The sequence below is a fragment of the Drosophila mojavensis genome, unplaced genomic scaffold (assembly GCF_018153725.1).
Source record: "Drosophila mojavensis isolate 15081-1352.22 unplaced genomic scaffold, ASM1815372v1 contig_108, whole genome shotgun sequence".
Classification (NCBI taxonomy): Eukaryota; Metazoa; Arthropoda; class Insecta; order Diptera; family Drosophilidae; genus Drosophila; species Drosophila mojavensis.
This window is the reverse complement of record NW_025318636.1, coordinates 127,758-145,475: the sequence shown is the minus strand read 5'-3', so window position 1 is coordinate 145,475 and position 17,718 is coordinate 127,758. Positions and strand designations below refer to the sequence as shown.

The 17,718-nt window shown below is 39.3% G+C and overlaps 1 protein-coding gene and 1 long non-coding RNA gene across 2 annotated transcripts; both read right to left on the bottom strand.

Moving 5' to 3' along the window:
* Positions 1–5,603: 5,603 nt before the first annotated feature.
* LOC116803876 lies at positions 5,604–6,269 on the bottom strand. The gene is made up of 2 exons (XR_004363888.2): positions 5,896–6,269; positions 5,604–5,830 (listed from the first exon to the last, which is right to left on the bottom strand). It is a non-coding gene; the product is annotated as an uncharacterized LOC116803876 (long non-coding RNA).
* A 939-nt stretch (positions 6,270–7,208) lies between these two features.
* LOC6578180 (ubiquitin carboxyl-terminal hydrolase 14) lies at positions 7,209–9,305 on the bottom strand. Its single transcript, XM_002004061.3, has 7 exons — positions 9,197–9,305; positions 8,959–9,134; positions 8,801–8,905; positions 8,357–8,742; positions 8,035–8,191; positions 7,904–7,969; positions 7,209–7,829 (listed from the first exon to the last, which is right to left on the bottom strand). The coding sequence occupies exons 1-7, from the start codon at positions 9,210–9,212 to the stop codon at positions 7,290–7,292; spliced, it is 1,446 nt and encodes a 481-aa protein (XP_002004097.1). The 5' UTR covers positions 9,213–9,305; the 3' UTR covers positions 7,209–7,289.
* Between the last annotated feature and the right edge of the window lie 8,413 nt (positions 9,306–17,718).

The window sequence follows — 17,718 nt, the reverse complement described above, 5'->3', positions numbered from 1 at the left end:
AAGAAAACTAATGAGCATTGTGATTCACGCGTCGATACTCAAAGAAAAATTTAAAGATGAAGTTCTTATTCCTAGGATTCCGATGATCCCAACAGATATGCCCTTTGAGTTCAAACGAATTCAATTCCCGATTCGTCTTGCCTTCGCCACGACGATCAACAAATCACAGGGCCAATCTTTGACTATTAGTGGCCTCAATCTAGAAAATGCGTGTTTTACTCATGGTCAATTGTACGTGGCATGCGCATCCGCATTATTTGTTCTTGCACCTGACCAAAAAACAAAGAATGTCGTTTACCACAAGGTGTTTGAATGAAAATCCGATTAATAAATTAATCAGAGTGTATCCCAACCTGAACAACATAGCTTTCAACAATTTTTTACCTAGAAATAATGGATAGGGCAATGCAACGTTTGCCGGGCCAGCTAGTAAATTATATAAAAACATATACCTCTACTTTTAAAATTTGGAAGCTCTTGCTTTAATGGTGTAGGAGTATAATTAAATACCCTGTAGTACTGGAGGTGGCGATTGACCGTAGTTGAACTACCTTCCCCACTAGTCCTTACATGGGTACTTACACTAACCAGAGAACACATAGACTAGACAACTAGTGGAAAGCTTTTTGCACGCTTTTTTTGAGGCTTTACAACCCCAGACAGCTTTGGACTCGCTCGGCTCCTTACTTTTAGGTTCGAGCTACGAAAAAATACGAAAGCACAATCATTTCGCTTCATGCGCTCGACCGAGATGGTCAAAGGTTGAAAAAAAAAAATCCCTCTATGCTTCATGTTTCTCTTGCTCTCTCTCTCTCTCTCTCGATGCTCTCTGCTCTCTCAAATGTGTACATGTATGTATGCATGATGAGCACAAGCAGTAGCTCACAAAAATTTAAATTTCTTCGCAGCAAATACCTATGTCTTCCCTTCTGTGTGAAGAGTATACCGAACTTTTCAAACCTTTTGCCATGCGTTTTCGTTATTATTTGTGGGAAGGGTGTGAAAGCGTTGGTGCGCATAATTAAAATGTTTTCGCGACGAGCATGCACACACACACTGTCCCTTGCTACATGTCCTATGAGCATTTGTATGGCTGTGTGTGAAGCTCTGGCTGCCTGCAGCAATTTTGAAGCCCAGCATTTGCATTTGTCGATCTTGTGAAGTGTTCACATACATATGTATGTATGTATGTATATACATTTGATTATGTGTACGCATGGGATGTGCTGCTCACAATTATGGGATATCACTTGTTGAAGCATTTACATATGTATATGCCTATCTGCCTTTACATGTGCGTGTGTGTATGTGTTTGTTTGTATGCATGGGACATGAACATTGGCGTGTGCCTCCCTCAACTTAGAATGGTGTGAACGATTATGAATTCAAATTGCATAATTGCGTTTATATTTAAAAGACAAGTGCACTTCCCAATACATTTTAGAGGTATTTTTTACTTCAATAATTTTTGTGATATATAATAGAGAGCTGTATGGCCGCACTCATAACCTAGCAAAATGAGTGAGTGAGTGAGGCATACAATGTGTTGATAGGTGGGAGCTATCTCATATCTCCCTGCCTTTAAAAAGAATGAGAATAAATAAAACGTAAAGAGCAATACAACAGTTAACCATGCATGCATATATCTTCGTGTCAACACTTCGTATTTGCTCGGCTCCGTCGCTTGAGGCTCGAGCAGTGAAAAAATCTCACCCCAAGATCAGTGCGCTTCGAGCGTTCAAGCGTAAACACGCATTTTAATAAGAAGCCTGCTTGTGTGCTTATTATACCCTGAACCCATTTTCAATGGGCAATCAGGGTATAATGGTTTTGTTAAATGTATGTAACAGGCAGAAGGAGGCGTGGCAGACCCCATAAACTATATATATTCTTGATCAGGGCGACGAGCTGAGTCGATTTAGCTCTGTCCGTCTGTCCGTCCGTCCGCCTGTCCGTATGTTTGAACGCGTCGATCTCAGAAGATATAAGAGCTAGAGACTTGAGGTCCCTAGGTCCGTGAATAACACGCGCATATTGAGTTTTGCTTTAAATATCGATAACTTTCCCCGGTATTTTGTTATCGATTAAAAACCATATCGAAAACTAGTAATAAATATATATCTGCTACATCTTTAAAGCTAGAGTCTCCAAATTTTTTATGTATACTTGTAAGCATTTTATACAATTTTGATTTTCGTCAAAATTTATCCCTCTCCTCTAATTCACCCCCTCATCCTCACATTTGTAAAAGGCGTATTTCAAATACTAGGGACTTGTGCTTTGGTAAATACATGCATATCCATGTTATATTCATAATCTGAAAGTTTCATGAAGATAGTCCATACACAAGCCAACACTGCAGCCAATGCGTGTTTATGCGTGCGTACGTATGTCTGGGTGCATATGCGAATAATTATTGAAATATCAGTTGCTCGAAGGGCTCGAGCAGTCTCGACTAGAGCTTTCTTACTTGTTTTTTCTTAAACTGTCTCTTTCTATGCCCTTTCCATTTAGAGGGTATATCAAGCTCTTGAAAGGGGTTTGCCATGCTCATGCAAAACGTTAGCATTTTCATGACATTATCTTATGTATCTACAACTTAAATACAATAATGATTATAAATTTCAATATTAATTAAACATATACATATGTACATATGTATATTGTAATACAAAATTACATTGCGTTTCGTTTGCTCGTTATTTGTCGGTCGGCTATCTGGTCTGCACACACACAATTCCATTGCCCTTCGTGTTTTTCTTATTTTTATACCCTGAACCCATTGAAAATGGGAAATCAGGGTATAATGGTTTTGGGAAAAAGTATGTAACGGGCCCACAAAGTATATATATTTTTGATCAGCGCGACGAACTGAGTCGATATAACCCTGTCCGTCTGCCCGTCCGTCCGTCCGTCCGTATGAGTGCGTCGATCTCAGAAGTTACAAGAGCTAGAGAGCTGAAATTTGGCATGCATACTCGTGTGTACCATACGCAGTAAGAGTTTGCTGTATTTTTTCGATAAATCATCCGATAACTTTTTTTTCGAGAATAATCGAAAAATTTATTTTGTTTTTTCAGCCTAATTCGAACACTTTTAGATCTGGAGACTTCAAATTTGCGTTGTATCACTAACCAGAGAACACATAGACCGGACAAGTAGTGTAAAGCGTTTTGCACACTTTTTTTCGGGAGTTATCTCCCAGACACTTCGTATTTGCTCGGCTCCTCACTTTTTGTGTTCGAGCTACGAAAAAATACGAAAGCACAATCATTTCGCTTCATGCGCTCGACCGAGATGGTCAAATATTGAACAAAAGATCCCTCTGCGCTGAATGTTTCCCTTGCTCTCTCTCTCTCTCACGATGCTCTCTGCTCTCTCAAATGTGAAAGCGTTGGTGCGCATAATTAAAATGTTTTCGCGACGAGCATGCACACACACACTGTCCCTTGCTACATGTCCTATGAGCATTTGTATGGCTGTGTGTGAAGCTCTGGCTGCCTGCAGCAATTTTGAAGCCCAGCATTTGCATTTGTCGATCTTGTGAAGTGTTCACATACATATGTATGTATGTATGTATATACATTTGATTATGTGTACGCATGGGATGTGCTGCTCACAATTATGGGATATCACTTGTTGAAGCATTTACATATGTATATGCCTATCTGCCTTTACATGTGCGTGTGTGTATGTGTTTGTTTGTATGCATGGGACATGAACAATGGCGTGCGCCTCCCTCAACTTAGAATGGTGTGAACGATTTTGGGTTTTAATTAATTTAATTAAAGAGGTGCGCTTTTGTTTAAGTGCCTGATCGTGGGTTTGCCTATCAGAATGCATGTTTTTTTAAAATGTGGTACCTGATTAATCCCAATTTTTGTAAAATGGGAAATTTTGACCTATTTACGTATTCATCTTTTTAAAAAGGTGTCAACTTGACCTGCATATGTATGCACAAGTGCAAGGGTTAAAAAAACACATCCCATTTGGCCCACTGGGAATAATCAGGTACATTAAAAAAGAAATTAATGCAAATGCTGGACTGTAAAATTACTACAAGCAGCAAGAGTTACGAACACAATCCACTAATGCTCATGCTTCCAGAGACTGCAAGTGTGTGTGTGCTTGCCCGTCGCGAATTCATATTCTTTATGCGTATCAACGCTTTCATGAATGTCGCAAACGAATTTATAAGATTTCGGTATACTCTTTACTCAAAAGGAAAGAGCTGGGACCGTCGCGAAGAAATTTCAATTTTTGTGCGCTGCTGAACTTCATGATTTGAGAGCCCACAGAGAGAATGAGAGACAGAGAGGGAGAGTAAGACAAAAAACGCAAAGCGCATACATAACCATTTCGTTTGCGTGCTTAGAGCGCACTGATTTCGTCGTGCTATCTTTCATTATCCGAGCCATCCAATACCAAGCCGAGCGAATACGAAGTTGGCCGGGACCTGCTAGACAGATGTTGCTGCGTGGAAAAACGTTGCTCTACATGTCTAGTCTATGTGTTGTTTGGGAATCGCGTTTATAGTTAAGTAGATGATTTTATTTCAATGATCGATTTTTTTTTTTTAAATGTAGTACTTGATTAATCCCAGTGGGCAAATTGGAATGCGATTTTCGATCCCTTGCACCTGCACATATACAGGTGAAATTAACCTTTTTAAAAAAAAGCATATGTATGTACATACATACATATACTGGCCAATTGAACCCATTTTAAAGGGTGCATCAGTTAGATGTCATAACAAGTAAAAAAGCTGTAGTCGAGACTGCTCAACTACGAGATCCCCTGAACCCTTCGAGCAACTGATATTTGTATGTATGTATGTTTGTGAGCACAAAATCGACCAAATGCAAATGCTGGGTTTTAAAATTACTACAAGCAGCAAGAGTTACGCACACAGGCCACTAATGCTCATGTTTCCAGAGACTGCAAGAGTGTGTGTCTGTGTGCACACTCGTCGCGAAAACATTTCCATGAGTATCAACGCTTTCATACCCTTCCCACGAATAACCATACAAACGCTTACATTTTGTTTGCATGAGCGTGACAAACGCTTTTATAATTTGGTATACCCTTCACTTCAAAGGGAAAGAGCTGGGATCATCGCGAAAAAAATTCAATTTTTGTGCGCTGCTGAGTTCGGTGATTTGAGAGACCAAAGAGAGAGATAGAGTGAGAGAGAGAGTAGGACAAATAGCGCAAAGCCTTGCTTCATATTAGAATGGGAGCATTTCGTTTGAGCGCTCGCAACGAACTGACTTTGTAGTGTTGTATTTTCACTGCTCGAGCCGTAAGAGACGGAGCCGAGCAACTACGAAGGTGAGTAGTCCCTCATGCACATTTTTTCGGTGGTGAAAAAGTTTGTTCTACATGTCTCATCTATGTGTTCTTTGGTCACTGTTACCTAGTGATTGCAAAAAAAAATCATTGTTCGATTATTTAATCATATGATTTATTTTAGGCAATTTAAAGATTAATTGCAATTAACCGCGGAAAAATGGAAAAAATCGATTAATCAAATGATTTTTTTGAATGCGCTTAATTTATTTTTTATGAACTCCTTTTAGAAACAACAATAGCAACACGAACAGTAACGAATATAAATGTTTATTTATTTAAAATTGAGTTAAGAAATAGTAGTTGTGAAAGGTGCTCTGTTGTTAACCTGTTCCATTTTTCGGTTAATATGTCACCCGCCTTGGAAAAAAGACGTTCCGCTGGAACCGAAGTGAAATATTAAGAAGCAATGCCGACAAGCTATAACATATAGCGTAGGGTATACAGTACGCATCTCCTCCCAGGCGTTGACGACATTACGCTTCAATTCAAAAACAGGAGCATTTAAAAAAAGACTGAGCTCGTCTTGAATTTGAAAATGGTTACCGTCTTTCTTACTGGTTTTGTGGGCCAGTGCCTTGTGGTGGGTCCATAAATCGAACTCAACTTCGCTAGTAGATGAGCCGTCACTAGTGCTTCCTAAACTTTCATTTATATCTGAAAGCTCCGCCATTTCTTGTCGTATGCGCTTGATATTGTTAAATTTAAGTATTTTCATTATTATAGACAACTGAAAACTCATCGTATGTTTGAGTAGCATATTGGTTTTTACAATACTTCAGTTGTTTTTGGCACAATTGGCAATTCACATCCGTGTCATTTAATTTGGAAAAAAATCTCCACACTTTACTAATTGTTGGTGCCATAATTACGCTTCGCTTTCCAACTTTTGTGCGCCAATGTTGCTTATAGCGATGCGATTTTTTGAGCAAATCATCGGTTGTCTCGATTATTCAAAACCCATTTTGCGATATAATTAAATTTTGAATTGAAGCAAAATAATCGATTATTGTGAAACAAAATAATCGATTATAGTGTTACCACATAACTTGTGAGCATCGCGACCACTGCGTACATACAATCAAACGTATGTATGTGTGTGAGCAGTTCAAAAGATCTACCAAATGCAAATTCGGGGCTCTAAAATTGCTACAGGCAGCAAGAGCTTCGCACACAGGCACACAGATGCTTATACATGTAGCAAGGGTCTGTATAGTGTGTGTGCATGCTCGACACGAACACATTTTCATTATGAGCACCAACGCTATCATACCCTTCCCGCAAATAATAACGAAAACGCAAATATTTTGTAGGAGCTTGGCAAACGGCTTGAAGAGTTCGGTATACTCTTCACATAGAAGGGAAGAAACGGCTGTCTAACGCAAAGAAATTTAAATTTTTGTGAGCTACTGCTTGTGCTCACATGCATACATACATATACATATTTGAGAGTGCAGAGAGCATCGAGTGAGAGAGAGCGAGCAAGGGAAACATTAAGCATAGAGGAATGTTTTTTTCAACATTTGACCTTCTCGGTCGAGCGCATGAAGCGAAATGATTGTGCTTTCGTATATTTTCGTAACCCGAACCTAAAAGTGAGGAGCCGAGCGAATACGAAGTTGTCTGGTGTGCTAGCGCTCGAAGAAAATTGTGCAAAAATCTTTATACTACTAGTCCGGTCTATGTGTTCTATGGTTGGTGGCCTTACACACTGAGCAATAAACGCAGGATGAAAATATTCATGAGTTTGCGCTCTGGACAATAATGATCAATGCGAAACTAAAAACCATCATAGTACAGTGTATTCGTTCAACTATTCATATTTGTTTGAAGAAAAATAATATAAAAACAAATTTATATTCGTTATTTGCGTTAGAATTGTTTAATATTTTAATTTATAAAATTGGTTAACAATCTGGTATCCTGAATGCAAAACCATACTAGCACTTTTCTAAACGTTTAGGTCCGTACAACAGAACATAAGCGCAATGCCAGTCACCACCTCCAGACAGTCGTAATATCTCATCAGTGGTAACAGATGTCACATCGTCGTCGTCGAACTTATACCAAACATCACCATTTGAGCGTACCCAGGCCACATAATGACCAGATGAACTCGAGCGACCCTTATGAGTTAGCACAGCTTTAAGTGTATAATAACCAGAGTTGTTGCTGCCCAAATCATTATCAAACCAGAATGGCTCATATTTCGTTTCATCGTCTTCTCCGTCGACTTCCAAAGATTTCGATGTCTTATTTATCTGTGATTCGACATCCATTTTTTTGTCTTCGTGATCCTTAAATTTGGCTCGCATTGGGCATAGTTTGTTCTGTAAATCGGGCGTACACAGCTCAAATGCATCGAAATCAATTGGAAATTTGATATCTTTCAATACTTTTGCATTTATGCCTTCCTTTCCTTTATATTGAAATCTGACAAATTGAACGGTAAGATATGCTGGAAGTCGACTTATCAAATACTAAAAATACAAACGATTAGATTATTTTTTTTTTCTATTTTATACATGATATATATGAATATATGTTGCCTCACAGTTCTTGTATAATGTGCATCACGACCCAGCGTATTCGAGTTCTTTACCAATTGCTCTTTCATTTTCTATTAAGTAAAATATTATCATATGTAACACACAATTATGCAACAATAATTTGATTGATAATTACCGATTTGAGGCCGCTTTGCATATACTTAACTTCCATCGATATAAAACAACTGAGCTGCAAAAAATTTTCTGTTGAAACCGTAACAGGCTCATCAGGAGCTTCATCTGCAGTCATTTTGACTTCAAAAGTTCCACCAAAGAATTGTTCAATGAATGAGCTTTGAAGAAAATAATTAATTTTAAGCAATATGTCAATAAAAATATCAATATTATTTATGAAATAGCATTTAAAAGTGTCTGCGCAATAAAATAAACAATGCAATTAAAGGTTCATGTTAAATGGGATTTGGTAATTTTCTAAAGCCAACGAAACAGATACTTACTTATGAACTTTTTTATCGGTAGCTTCACCTAACTCTTGGTTTAATGGTAAAAGTTTTTGCTGTAACATTTTCAGTATTTCAGACCAACATTCATTGGCATCTTGCTGCCGATAGGTGCCATTTTCTCCAGTCTGTGCAAACTGCGGTGATGCCCTATGTAGGGCTTGCAGCAACACAATTGGTGTAATAGTTGTTCCCTTCTCCATCTGTGCAAACACTATTTTCATAGCTGATGAAATAGTAAATGCATATGAAGTGGCGTCAGAGCCATCGGGTTGAAATTTTTCCAAAGCTTTTCGTAGTTCCGGAACAGCCCTTAAACATTGTACAGTGGCATTCATGTAACATGTATTGCCGAGGTTAGTTAAACCGGCAGGTAAGCGCATCTAGAAAATTGATGTCTAGTACTTAAGACTTAATACTCTTAAATGTAAAGGGCAATACCGCGGTGGCTGCTTCTGCGTCGTTCATGTCTTCAATAAATTTAACTGGTGTTTGGGGCATTTCGGGTACTTTATCCTTAGAACCCAATAATAAGACTACGGCACCCTTTGGAATAAAAATGGTCATGGAGATATCGTTAAATACTTCATACAACTTACGTCTTTTAATTGTAAATTCCATTCATCATCTTTAAGTATGCCACCTTTACACATTATTTTTTGGCGTTCCGGTTGAACCCCCGTTAATGCAAAAAGTTGAGCTTTAAATAATATTGGGTCTTCATCAGTATTGACATCAATATCCGGATATAGTTCACGGCCCCACTTGACTTTAACTGAACAGAAAAAAGCCAATTTATAATCAATTTCAACACAAATTGTTATTTAAAAGATTTACCTTTAAAAGACGGCATTTCGGAGTTAGAAACAAATAATTTTAAAATCCCAAAGTCATGCAATTCTAGACAGAATTAGTGATGCTACTTTCGACAGTGTGAATGACTATCCACGTTGTTAACTATTTATCGATACATCGATAAGCGAGAAATATTTAATATCACTGACCAGAGAACATATAGACACTGACCAGAGAACACATAGACTAGACATGTAGTACCACTGACCAAACAACACATAGACTAGACACCAGACATGTATTGGCATTGGATGGCTCGGGTAATAAAAGATAGCACGACGAAATCAGTGCGCTCTAAGCACGCAAACGAAATGGTCATGTATGCGCTTTGCGTTTTTTGTCTTACTCTCCCTCTCTCTCTCTCATTCTCTCTGTGGGCTCTCAAATCATGAAGCTCAGCAGCGCACAAAAATTGAAATTTCTTCGCGACGGTCCCAGCTCTTTCCTTTTGAGTAAAGAGTATACCGAAATCTTAAAAAATCGTTTGCGACATTCATGCAAACAAAATGTAAGCGTTTGTATGGTTATTCGTGGGAAGGGTATGAAAGCGTTGATACGCATAAAGAATATGAATTCGCGACGGGCAAGCACACACACACTTGCAGTCTCTGGAAACATGTGTGAGCATTAGTGGATTGTGTTCGTAACTCTTGCTGCTTGTAGTAATTTTACAGTCCAGCATTTGCATTAATTTCTTTTTTAATGTACCTGATTATTCCCAGTGGGCAAAATGGGATGTGTTTTTGAACCACTTGTGCATACATATTCAGGTCAATTTGACACCTTTTTAAAAAGATGAATACGTAAATAGGTCAAAATTACCCTTTTTACAAAAATTGGGATTAATCAGGTACCACATTTTTAAAAAAACATTCAGGTACCACATTTTAAAAAAACATTCATTCTGATAGGTAAACCCACGATCATTGAATCAAAACAGGTACTTAAACATAAGCGCGCCTCTTCAATCAAAGCCCAAAATCGTTCACACCATTCTAAGTTGAGGGAGGCACACACCAATGTTCATCTCCCATGCATACATACAAACACATACACACACGCACATGTAAAGGCACACAGACATACAAGTGCTTCTACAAGTTATATCCCAAAATTGTGAGCAGCGCCTCCCATGCGTACACACAATCAAATGTATATACATACATACATACATATGTATGTGAGCACTTCACAAGATCGACCAAATGCAAATGCTGGGATTTAAAATTGCTGCAGGCAGCCAGAGCTTCGCACACAGGCATACAAATGTTCATAGTACATGCAGCATACTGTAAGTGTGTGTGTGCATGCTCGTCGCGAAAACATTTTCATTATGCGCACCAACGCTTTCATACCCTTCCCACAAATAATATCGAAAACGCATGGCAAACGGTTTGAAAAGTTCGGTATACTCTTCACACAGAAGGGAAGGCATGGGTTCTCGCTGCGAAGAAATTCCAATTTTCGTTAGCCTACTTGTGCTCACATGCAGTACATAGTACATGTAGCAAGGGACAGTGTGTGTGTGCATGCTCGTCGCGAAAACATTTTAATTATGCGCACCAACGCTTTCATATCCTTCCCACAAATAATAACGAAAACGCATGGCAAACGGTTTGAAAAGTTCGGTATACTCTTCACACATAAGAGTAGTCATGGGCTCTCGCTGCGAAGAAATTTAAATATGTGAGCGCTGCTTGTGCTCACATGCATACATACATATACATATTTGAGAGCGCAGAGAGCATCGTGAGAGAGAGAGAGCAAGGGAAACATTCAGCGCAGAGGGATCTTTTGTTCAACAGTCGACCATCTCGGTCGAGCGCATGAAGCGAAATGATTGTGCTTTCGTATATTTTCGTAGCCCGAACCCAAAAAGTGAATAGCCGAGCAAATACGAAGTGTCTGGGAGATAACTCCCGAAAAAAAGTGTGCAAAACGCTTTACACTACTTGTGCGGTCTATGTGTTCTCTGGTTAGTGATAGCACTACGAAATGAGTGCGCTCTAAGCACGCAAACGAAATGATCATTAATGCGCTTTGATTTTATTTCAATGATCGAGGGTTTGCCTATCAGAATGATTTTTTTATATCCTGAACCCATTTTCAATGGGAAATCAGGGTATAATGGTTGTGTTAAAAGTATGCAACATGCAGAAGGAGGCGTGGCAGACCCCACAAAGTATATATATTCTTGATCAGGGTGACGAGCTGAGTCGATTTGGCCCTGTTCGTCCGTCTGTCCGTCCGTCCGTATGTAAGAACGCGTCGATCTCAGAAGATATAAGAGCTAGAGACTTGAAATTTTTTTTTCCTAGGTCCGTGTATATCACACGCATATCAAGTTTTTCTTTATATATCGATAACTACTCCCGATATTTTATTATCGATTAAAAACCTTATCGAAAGCTAGTTATTTAATTATATCTCCTACACCTTTAGAGCTAGAGCTTCCAAATGTAGACTTACATGTATTTTATATAATTCCGATTTTTGTTGTAATTTACCCCCCACCCCTATATTCACCCCCTCACCCACACCTTTGTAAAAGGCGTATTTCAAGTACTAGAGACGTGTGCTTTAGAATGTGCACACATTTTTACCATATGATTACGCTCTGAAAGTTTCATTAAGATTGTACGTCTAGAAATTAAAGTATTCAACAAATAAATTCTTATAATGTTGCCCACACTGCAGCGCAGCCCAAGCGCAGTCGCTGCTTACTGCGCAGTTAGCAGAGCGCGTTCTACTACCCGCGTGTGTATGTATGTGTGTCGAAAAGAAGTGCAGAGTGATTAGAATATCAGATTAGAGGGTTCAGGGTATCTCCTAGTCGAGCAGTCTCGACTAGAGTCTTCTTACTTGTTTTTAAATGTAGTACTTGATTAATCCCAGTGGGCAAATTGGAATGCGATTTTCGATCCCTTGCACCTGCACATATACATGTGAAATTAACCTACAGTATACATACATATACTGGCCAATTGGACCCAATTTAAAGGCTGCATCAGTTAGATGTAATAAAAATCATGCAATTAAAAAATACCTATAAAAGTAATGGGAAGTGCACTTGATACTTTAGTTAGTCAGCTACTTAAATGTAAGCGCGACTCTTCAAATAAAACCCAAAATCGTTCACACCATTCTAAGTTGAGGGAGGCACAAGCCAATGTTCATCTCCCATGCATACATACAAACACATACACACACGCACATGTAAAGGCACACAGGCATACAAATGCTTCTACAAGTTATATCCCATAATTGTGAGCAGCGCCTCCCATGCGTATACACAATCATATGTATATATATATATACATACATACATATGTATGTGAGCACTTCACAAGATCGGCCAAATGCAAATGCTGGGCTTCAAAATTGCTACAGGCAGCCAGAGCTTCACACACAGGCATACAAATGCTCATAGTACATGTAGCAAGGGACAGTGTGTGTGTGCATGCTCATCGCGAAAGAATTTTCTTTATGCGCACCAACGCTTTCATACCCTTCCCACAAATAATATCGAAAACGCATGGCAAACGGTTTGAAGAGTTCGGAATACTCTTCACACAGAAGGGAAGAAACGGGAGTCTAACGCCACGAAATTTCAATTTTCGTGAGCTACTGCTTGTGCTCACATGCATACATAGATATACATATTTGAGAGAGCAGAGAGAGAGAGAGAAAGAGAGAGAGAGAGAGAGATAGAGAGAGAGAGAGAGCAAGAGGCTTCTTTTGTTCAATATTTGACCATCTCGGTCGAGCGTATGAAGCGAAATGATTGTGCTTTCGTATATTTTCGTAGCCCGAACCTAAAAGTGAAGAGCCGAGCAAATGCGAAGTGGTCTGGGAGATAACTCCCGAAAAAATGTGTGCAAAACGTTTTACACTACTTGTCCGGTCTATGTGTTCTGTGGTTAGTGGTACTACTCAACTTCGTATTTGCTCGGCTCCGTCTCTTAAGGCTCGAACAGTGAAAATACAACACTACAAAGTCAGTTCGTTGCGAGCGCTTAAAGGAAATGGTCCCATTCTTATATGAAGCAAGGCTATGCGCTATTTGTCCTACTCTCTCTCTCTCTTTTTGGTCACTCAAATCACCGAACTCAGCAGCGCACAAAAATTGAATTTTGTTCGCGATGATCCCAGCTCTTTCCCTTTGAAGTGAAGGGTATACCTAAATCATAAAAGCGTTTGTCACGCACATGCAAACAAAATGTAAGCGTTTGTATGGTTATTCGTGGGAAGGGTATGAAAGCGTTGATACTCAAGAAAATGTTTTCGCGACGAGCGTGCACACACACATTTACAGTACACATTACGGGACTGCCACGGACGATTGATGATCATATTGAGAAAGAATTGAGTTTCGCGACGCACGCACACTAAAGCCCATACTGTAAATGTGTGTGTGCATGTTCGTAGCGAAAATGTATTCTTTATGTGGACAACTGCCTGTGCAAATTGTAAAGCCTAAAATGTACCGCTGATCGACGTTGTGCAGGAAGCCCATACATACATACATACATTTGCATATGTGTATGTATGTATGGAATGGGAAGATAATTGCCTCTCTATTTAATAATTTGTAAATTATGTATGGTTTGCAATGTAGAGTGACTGTAAAATGGGCCTTTATGACTTCATATGACATGTGTATTTCATGTCCCATTTGAAGTTTTTATAGTTTTTATATATATGTACATATGTACATACATACATACATATGTATACAGGTGAAACTTACAATTTTTATACCCTGAACCCATTTTCAATGGGAAATCAGGGTATAATGGTTTTTTTGAAATGTATGTAACAGGCAGAAGGAGGCGTGGCAGACCAGATAAAGTATATATTCATGATCAGGGCGACGAGCTGAGTCGATTTGGCCTGTCCGTCCGTCTGTCCGTCCGTCCGTCTGTCCGTATGTATGAACGCGTCGATTTCAGAAGATATAAGAGCTAGAGAATTTTTTTTTAAATGTCCGTATTTACAGCGCGGATATCGAGTTTATCATTAAATATCGATAACTTACCCCGATCTTTTTTTATCGATAAAAAACCTTTTCAAAAACCAGTTATAAAATTATATGTGTGTATGTATGTATGTATTATATGTAATGTATGCTTATATACAATTTATGCAATTTCGGTTTTTGTTAAAATTTACCCCCCGCCTCTATGTCTACCCCAACACCCTCACTTTTGTAAAAAACGTATTTCAAATACTAGAGACTTGTGCTTTGGTAAATACATGCATATTCATGTTATAATCATAATCTGAAAGTTTCATGAAGATCGTATGACCGCAAAAAAAGTAATTAAGCAATTAAGTTCTCATAGTAAGCGCACACTGCAGCCCATGCGTGTTTATGCGTGTGTGTGTGTGTTCGTGTTTCCTGTGTTGGCTGAAAGACGCGAAAAATGTTTGAAATAGCTATTGCTCAAAGGGTTCAGGGGATCTCGTAGTCGAGCAACCACGAATTGTCTCAATTGTGTAAGTCAGAGACTCTTCACTGTGGATTGTAGCGGCATCGGATTCTGCCGAATCTTCCAGAGCGTTGATATTCTGGCGAGACAGAGCGTCTGCCAAAAGGTTTTCTTTGCCTAGCTTATTAATGATGTTTGCATTGTGCTCATCAATAAAAGCCTTCCAGCGCATTTGGATTTTTATCTGAAACCGCGAATGTTAGCGGCTGGTGGTCTGTGTAGATGTTGAGGTTTTTAACACCGTACAAGTAATTTCTGAGGTTTTTCAGTGCCCACACAATGGCTAAGAGTTCTCTCTCATTTGTGGCGAAGTTAATCTCGTTGTCCCGCAATGTGCGCGAGATCATGGTCATATGGCGTCCGCCCTGAGATGGCACAGAGCCGAGCCCTTGGCCTGACGCATCTGTTGTCAAGTCGAATGGTTTTTTAAACTCGGGATATGCTGTTCCGTTACATTCTCGGAAGCTAACAGCTCTTTTAACCTATTAAAGGCGTCTAACTGTGTTCGATTTAATTTATTTTCACCTTCCTCGACTGGTTAGCGCTTATCTTGCCATTTTCGCCTTTCAAGACTTCCGTTAGGGGTCTTGCGACTCCTGCTATGAAGCATCTGTAATAGCTTGCTAATCTTAAAAATGATCGAAGATTGAATAAAGTTTTAGGCGGTTGAAAGTCTTTTATGGCTCTTACTTTGTCGGCCGAAATTTGGATCCCGCCTCTGCATACTGTGAATCCCAAGTATTCCACGCTCTTTTTGAATAACTTGGATTTCTCTTGAGAAACTCTCATGCCAGCATCTCTAAGGTTTTTCAAGACCCATTCAATGTGTTTGAAATGGTCTTCCTTATTGGGTGAGAAAATTATTATGTCATCTACATATACGAAGCATGTTTTCCCAATTTGGTCCCTGAGGACGTCGTCTATTGCCCTCTGGAATATACTAGGGGCGTTCTTTAGCCCAAATGGAAGTCTACAGAACTCGTATTTTCTCTGTCCCTTTCCGCTAATTCTATCTGGTGGAAGCCCGATTTGAGGTATAGTGTTGTGAAATACTGAGCATCACCCATATTCGATAAAATGTTGGAAATAGTTGGGATAGGGTATTTGTCGTCGGTTGTCTTTTGATTTAGTTTCCTAAAATCAATCACCAGACATTTCTTTTTATGACCTGCCTCGTCGACACCTTTTTTGTCGACTACCCATATTGGATTGTTGTAGGGTGACTTGGATGGTCAAATTATGCCATTCGCCAGAAGTTGTTTAACCTCTGCGTTGACAAATTCAGACACACCCATTGGGTATGGGTTTAGAATACATAGGTTCGCCGTCCGTTGGGATAGTGGCAACTGTGTTAATATTGTATGGTAAGGATTCATTATCGTCTGCGCAGGCGTTAATCATCCTGTCAATCATACGATTGAAGGTAGGTCTGATCGCGGCAGGGACGTCCGCATCATGGATTTCAAAATGATCCACTTGTTGACAGTTAGTGAATTTGATCTCTTCCATACCTTGATTATATGTTATTTTATTATTTGACTTTGAAAAGGTGAAGGAGACACTTATGCTGGATTTTTGTCTGTCCATGGATTGACCTAACCTGGAATGGGTTGTTCACTGGCACCCAATGTGCCAGTTCAGGAAGGGGTTTAACATAATTGAAGGAATACACTTGACTATGATGGTGTTTAGTTGTGTATTGATCTTTATTCTTCTGAGCCTGACTTTATATACCCAGACTCATGCATAATTTCTACCCTTAAATCTAGTGCGTCTATTGCTGAGTGTGTAAGGCTCAGCATTGGTCTATTACATGTTCTTATCTTATCGCTGAGTTTGTAAGGCTCCGCGTGGGTCTGTTAGCTATTCTTATCCTATCGCTGAGGTTGTAAGGCTTAGCGTTCGTCTCTTACATAATCTGACTCTGGGGTTGCAAGGAACATAATTTTTGGACGCTCCTGTGTCGATTAAGAGCCTAATAGTTCGCCCTGCTATCGTACGCTCTATGTACGGGAGCAGGGAGTTTTCTGCTCCTGACAAGTCGTCCTCCACTGCCTCTGCCTCATGTTGTGAATAGGACCCGTAGTCGTCAGTATTGTCTTGTTGAGGCAAATGATTAACGTTTTGAGTGGGTTGCCTAAAACGTGAGGAAGAATCAACTTCCATTGGTTCAGGTCCGCGGTTCTGTGCTTTTTGAGAGTTGAAGCGCTGCTTAGAACTGCCTGGCTTCTGTTGATTTGAATTTGTGTTTGTCTGAAAATGAGGGTTCTTCTCTTGCTGATCACCTTGACGCCACTTCTGGGTCTTTTGGCTATTTGGCTTTTATTTTTTATTAATTATTTTTCTTATTATATTATTTTTTCTTGTTTGCCGTCAAACTCTGGAATTGACTTAACGATGTCTAGGGGCTTGTCGCATTTATTACCCGGGATAATTTGTATTTGAGCGGTCGGTCCTACAAATCTGTTAAATTGTTCTGTAAGGGCTTTTATTTTATTTTCAAAAACAGCCGTTTGCTATTCGAGTGCATTTTGCATTTGCACCCCGAGTTGCGCTATTTTCTCATCAGTCATTTTTATACCCTGAACCCATTTTCAATGGGAAATCAGGGTATAATGGTTTTGTTGAAATGTATGTAACAGGGAGAAGGAGGCGTGGCAGACACCACAAAGTATATATATGGTCTTGATCAGGGCGATGAGCTGTTGATTTGGCTCTGTCCGTCTGTCTGTCTGTCCGTCTGTCCGTCTGCGCGTATGTATGAACGCGTCGATTTCAGAAGATATAAGAGCTAGAGACTTGAAAATTTTTTAAAAATGTCCGTAATTACAGCGCGCATATCAAGTTTATAATTAAAAATCGTCCCGATCTTTTTTTATCGATAAAAAACCTTATCGAAAACCAGTTATAAAATTATATCTCCTACACCTTTATTGCTAGAGTCTCCAAATTTTTTATATATACTAATATTCAATTTATGCAATTTCGGTTTTTGTTAAAATTTACCCCCAC

Excerpts from the sequence above, each read along its gene's own strand:
- LOC6578180 (XM_002004061.3), bottom strand. Across the intron at positions 8,192-8,356 it reads ACCGATAAAAAAGTTCATAA|CTCATTCATTGAACAATTCT; the intron begins GTAAGTATCTGT and ends TTTTCTTCAAAG. Across the intron at positions 7,830-7,903 it reads ATGCACATTATACAAGAACT|TATTTGATAAGTCGACTTCC; the intron begins GTGAGGCAACAT and ends TTGTATTTTTAG.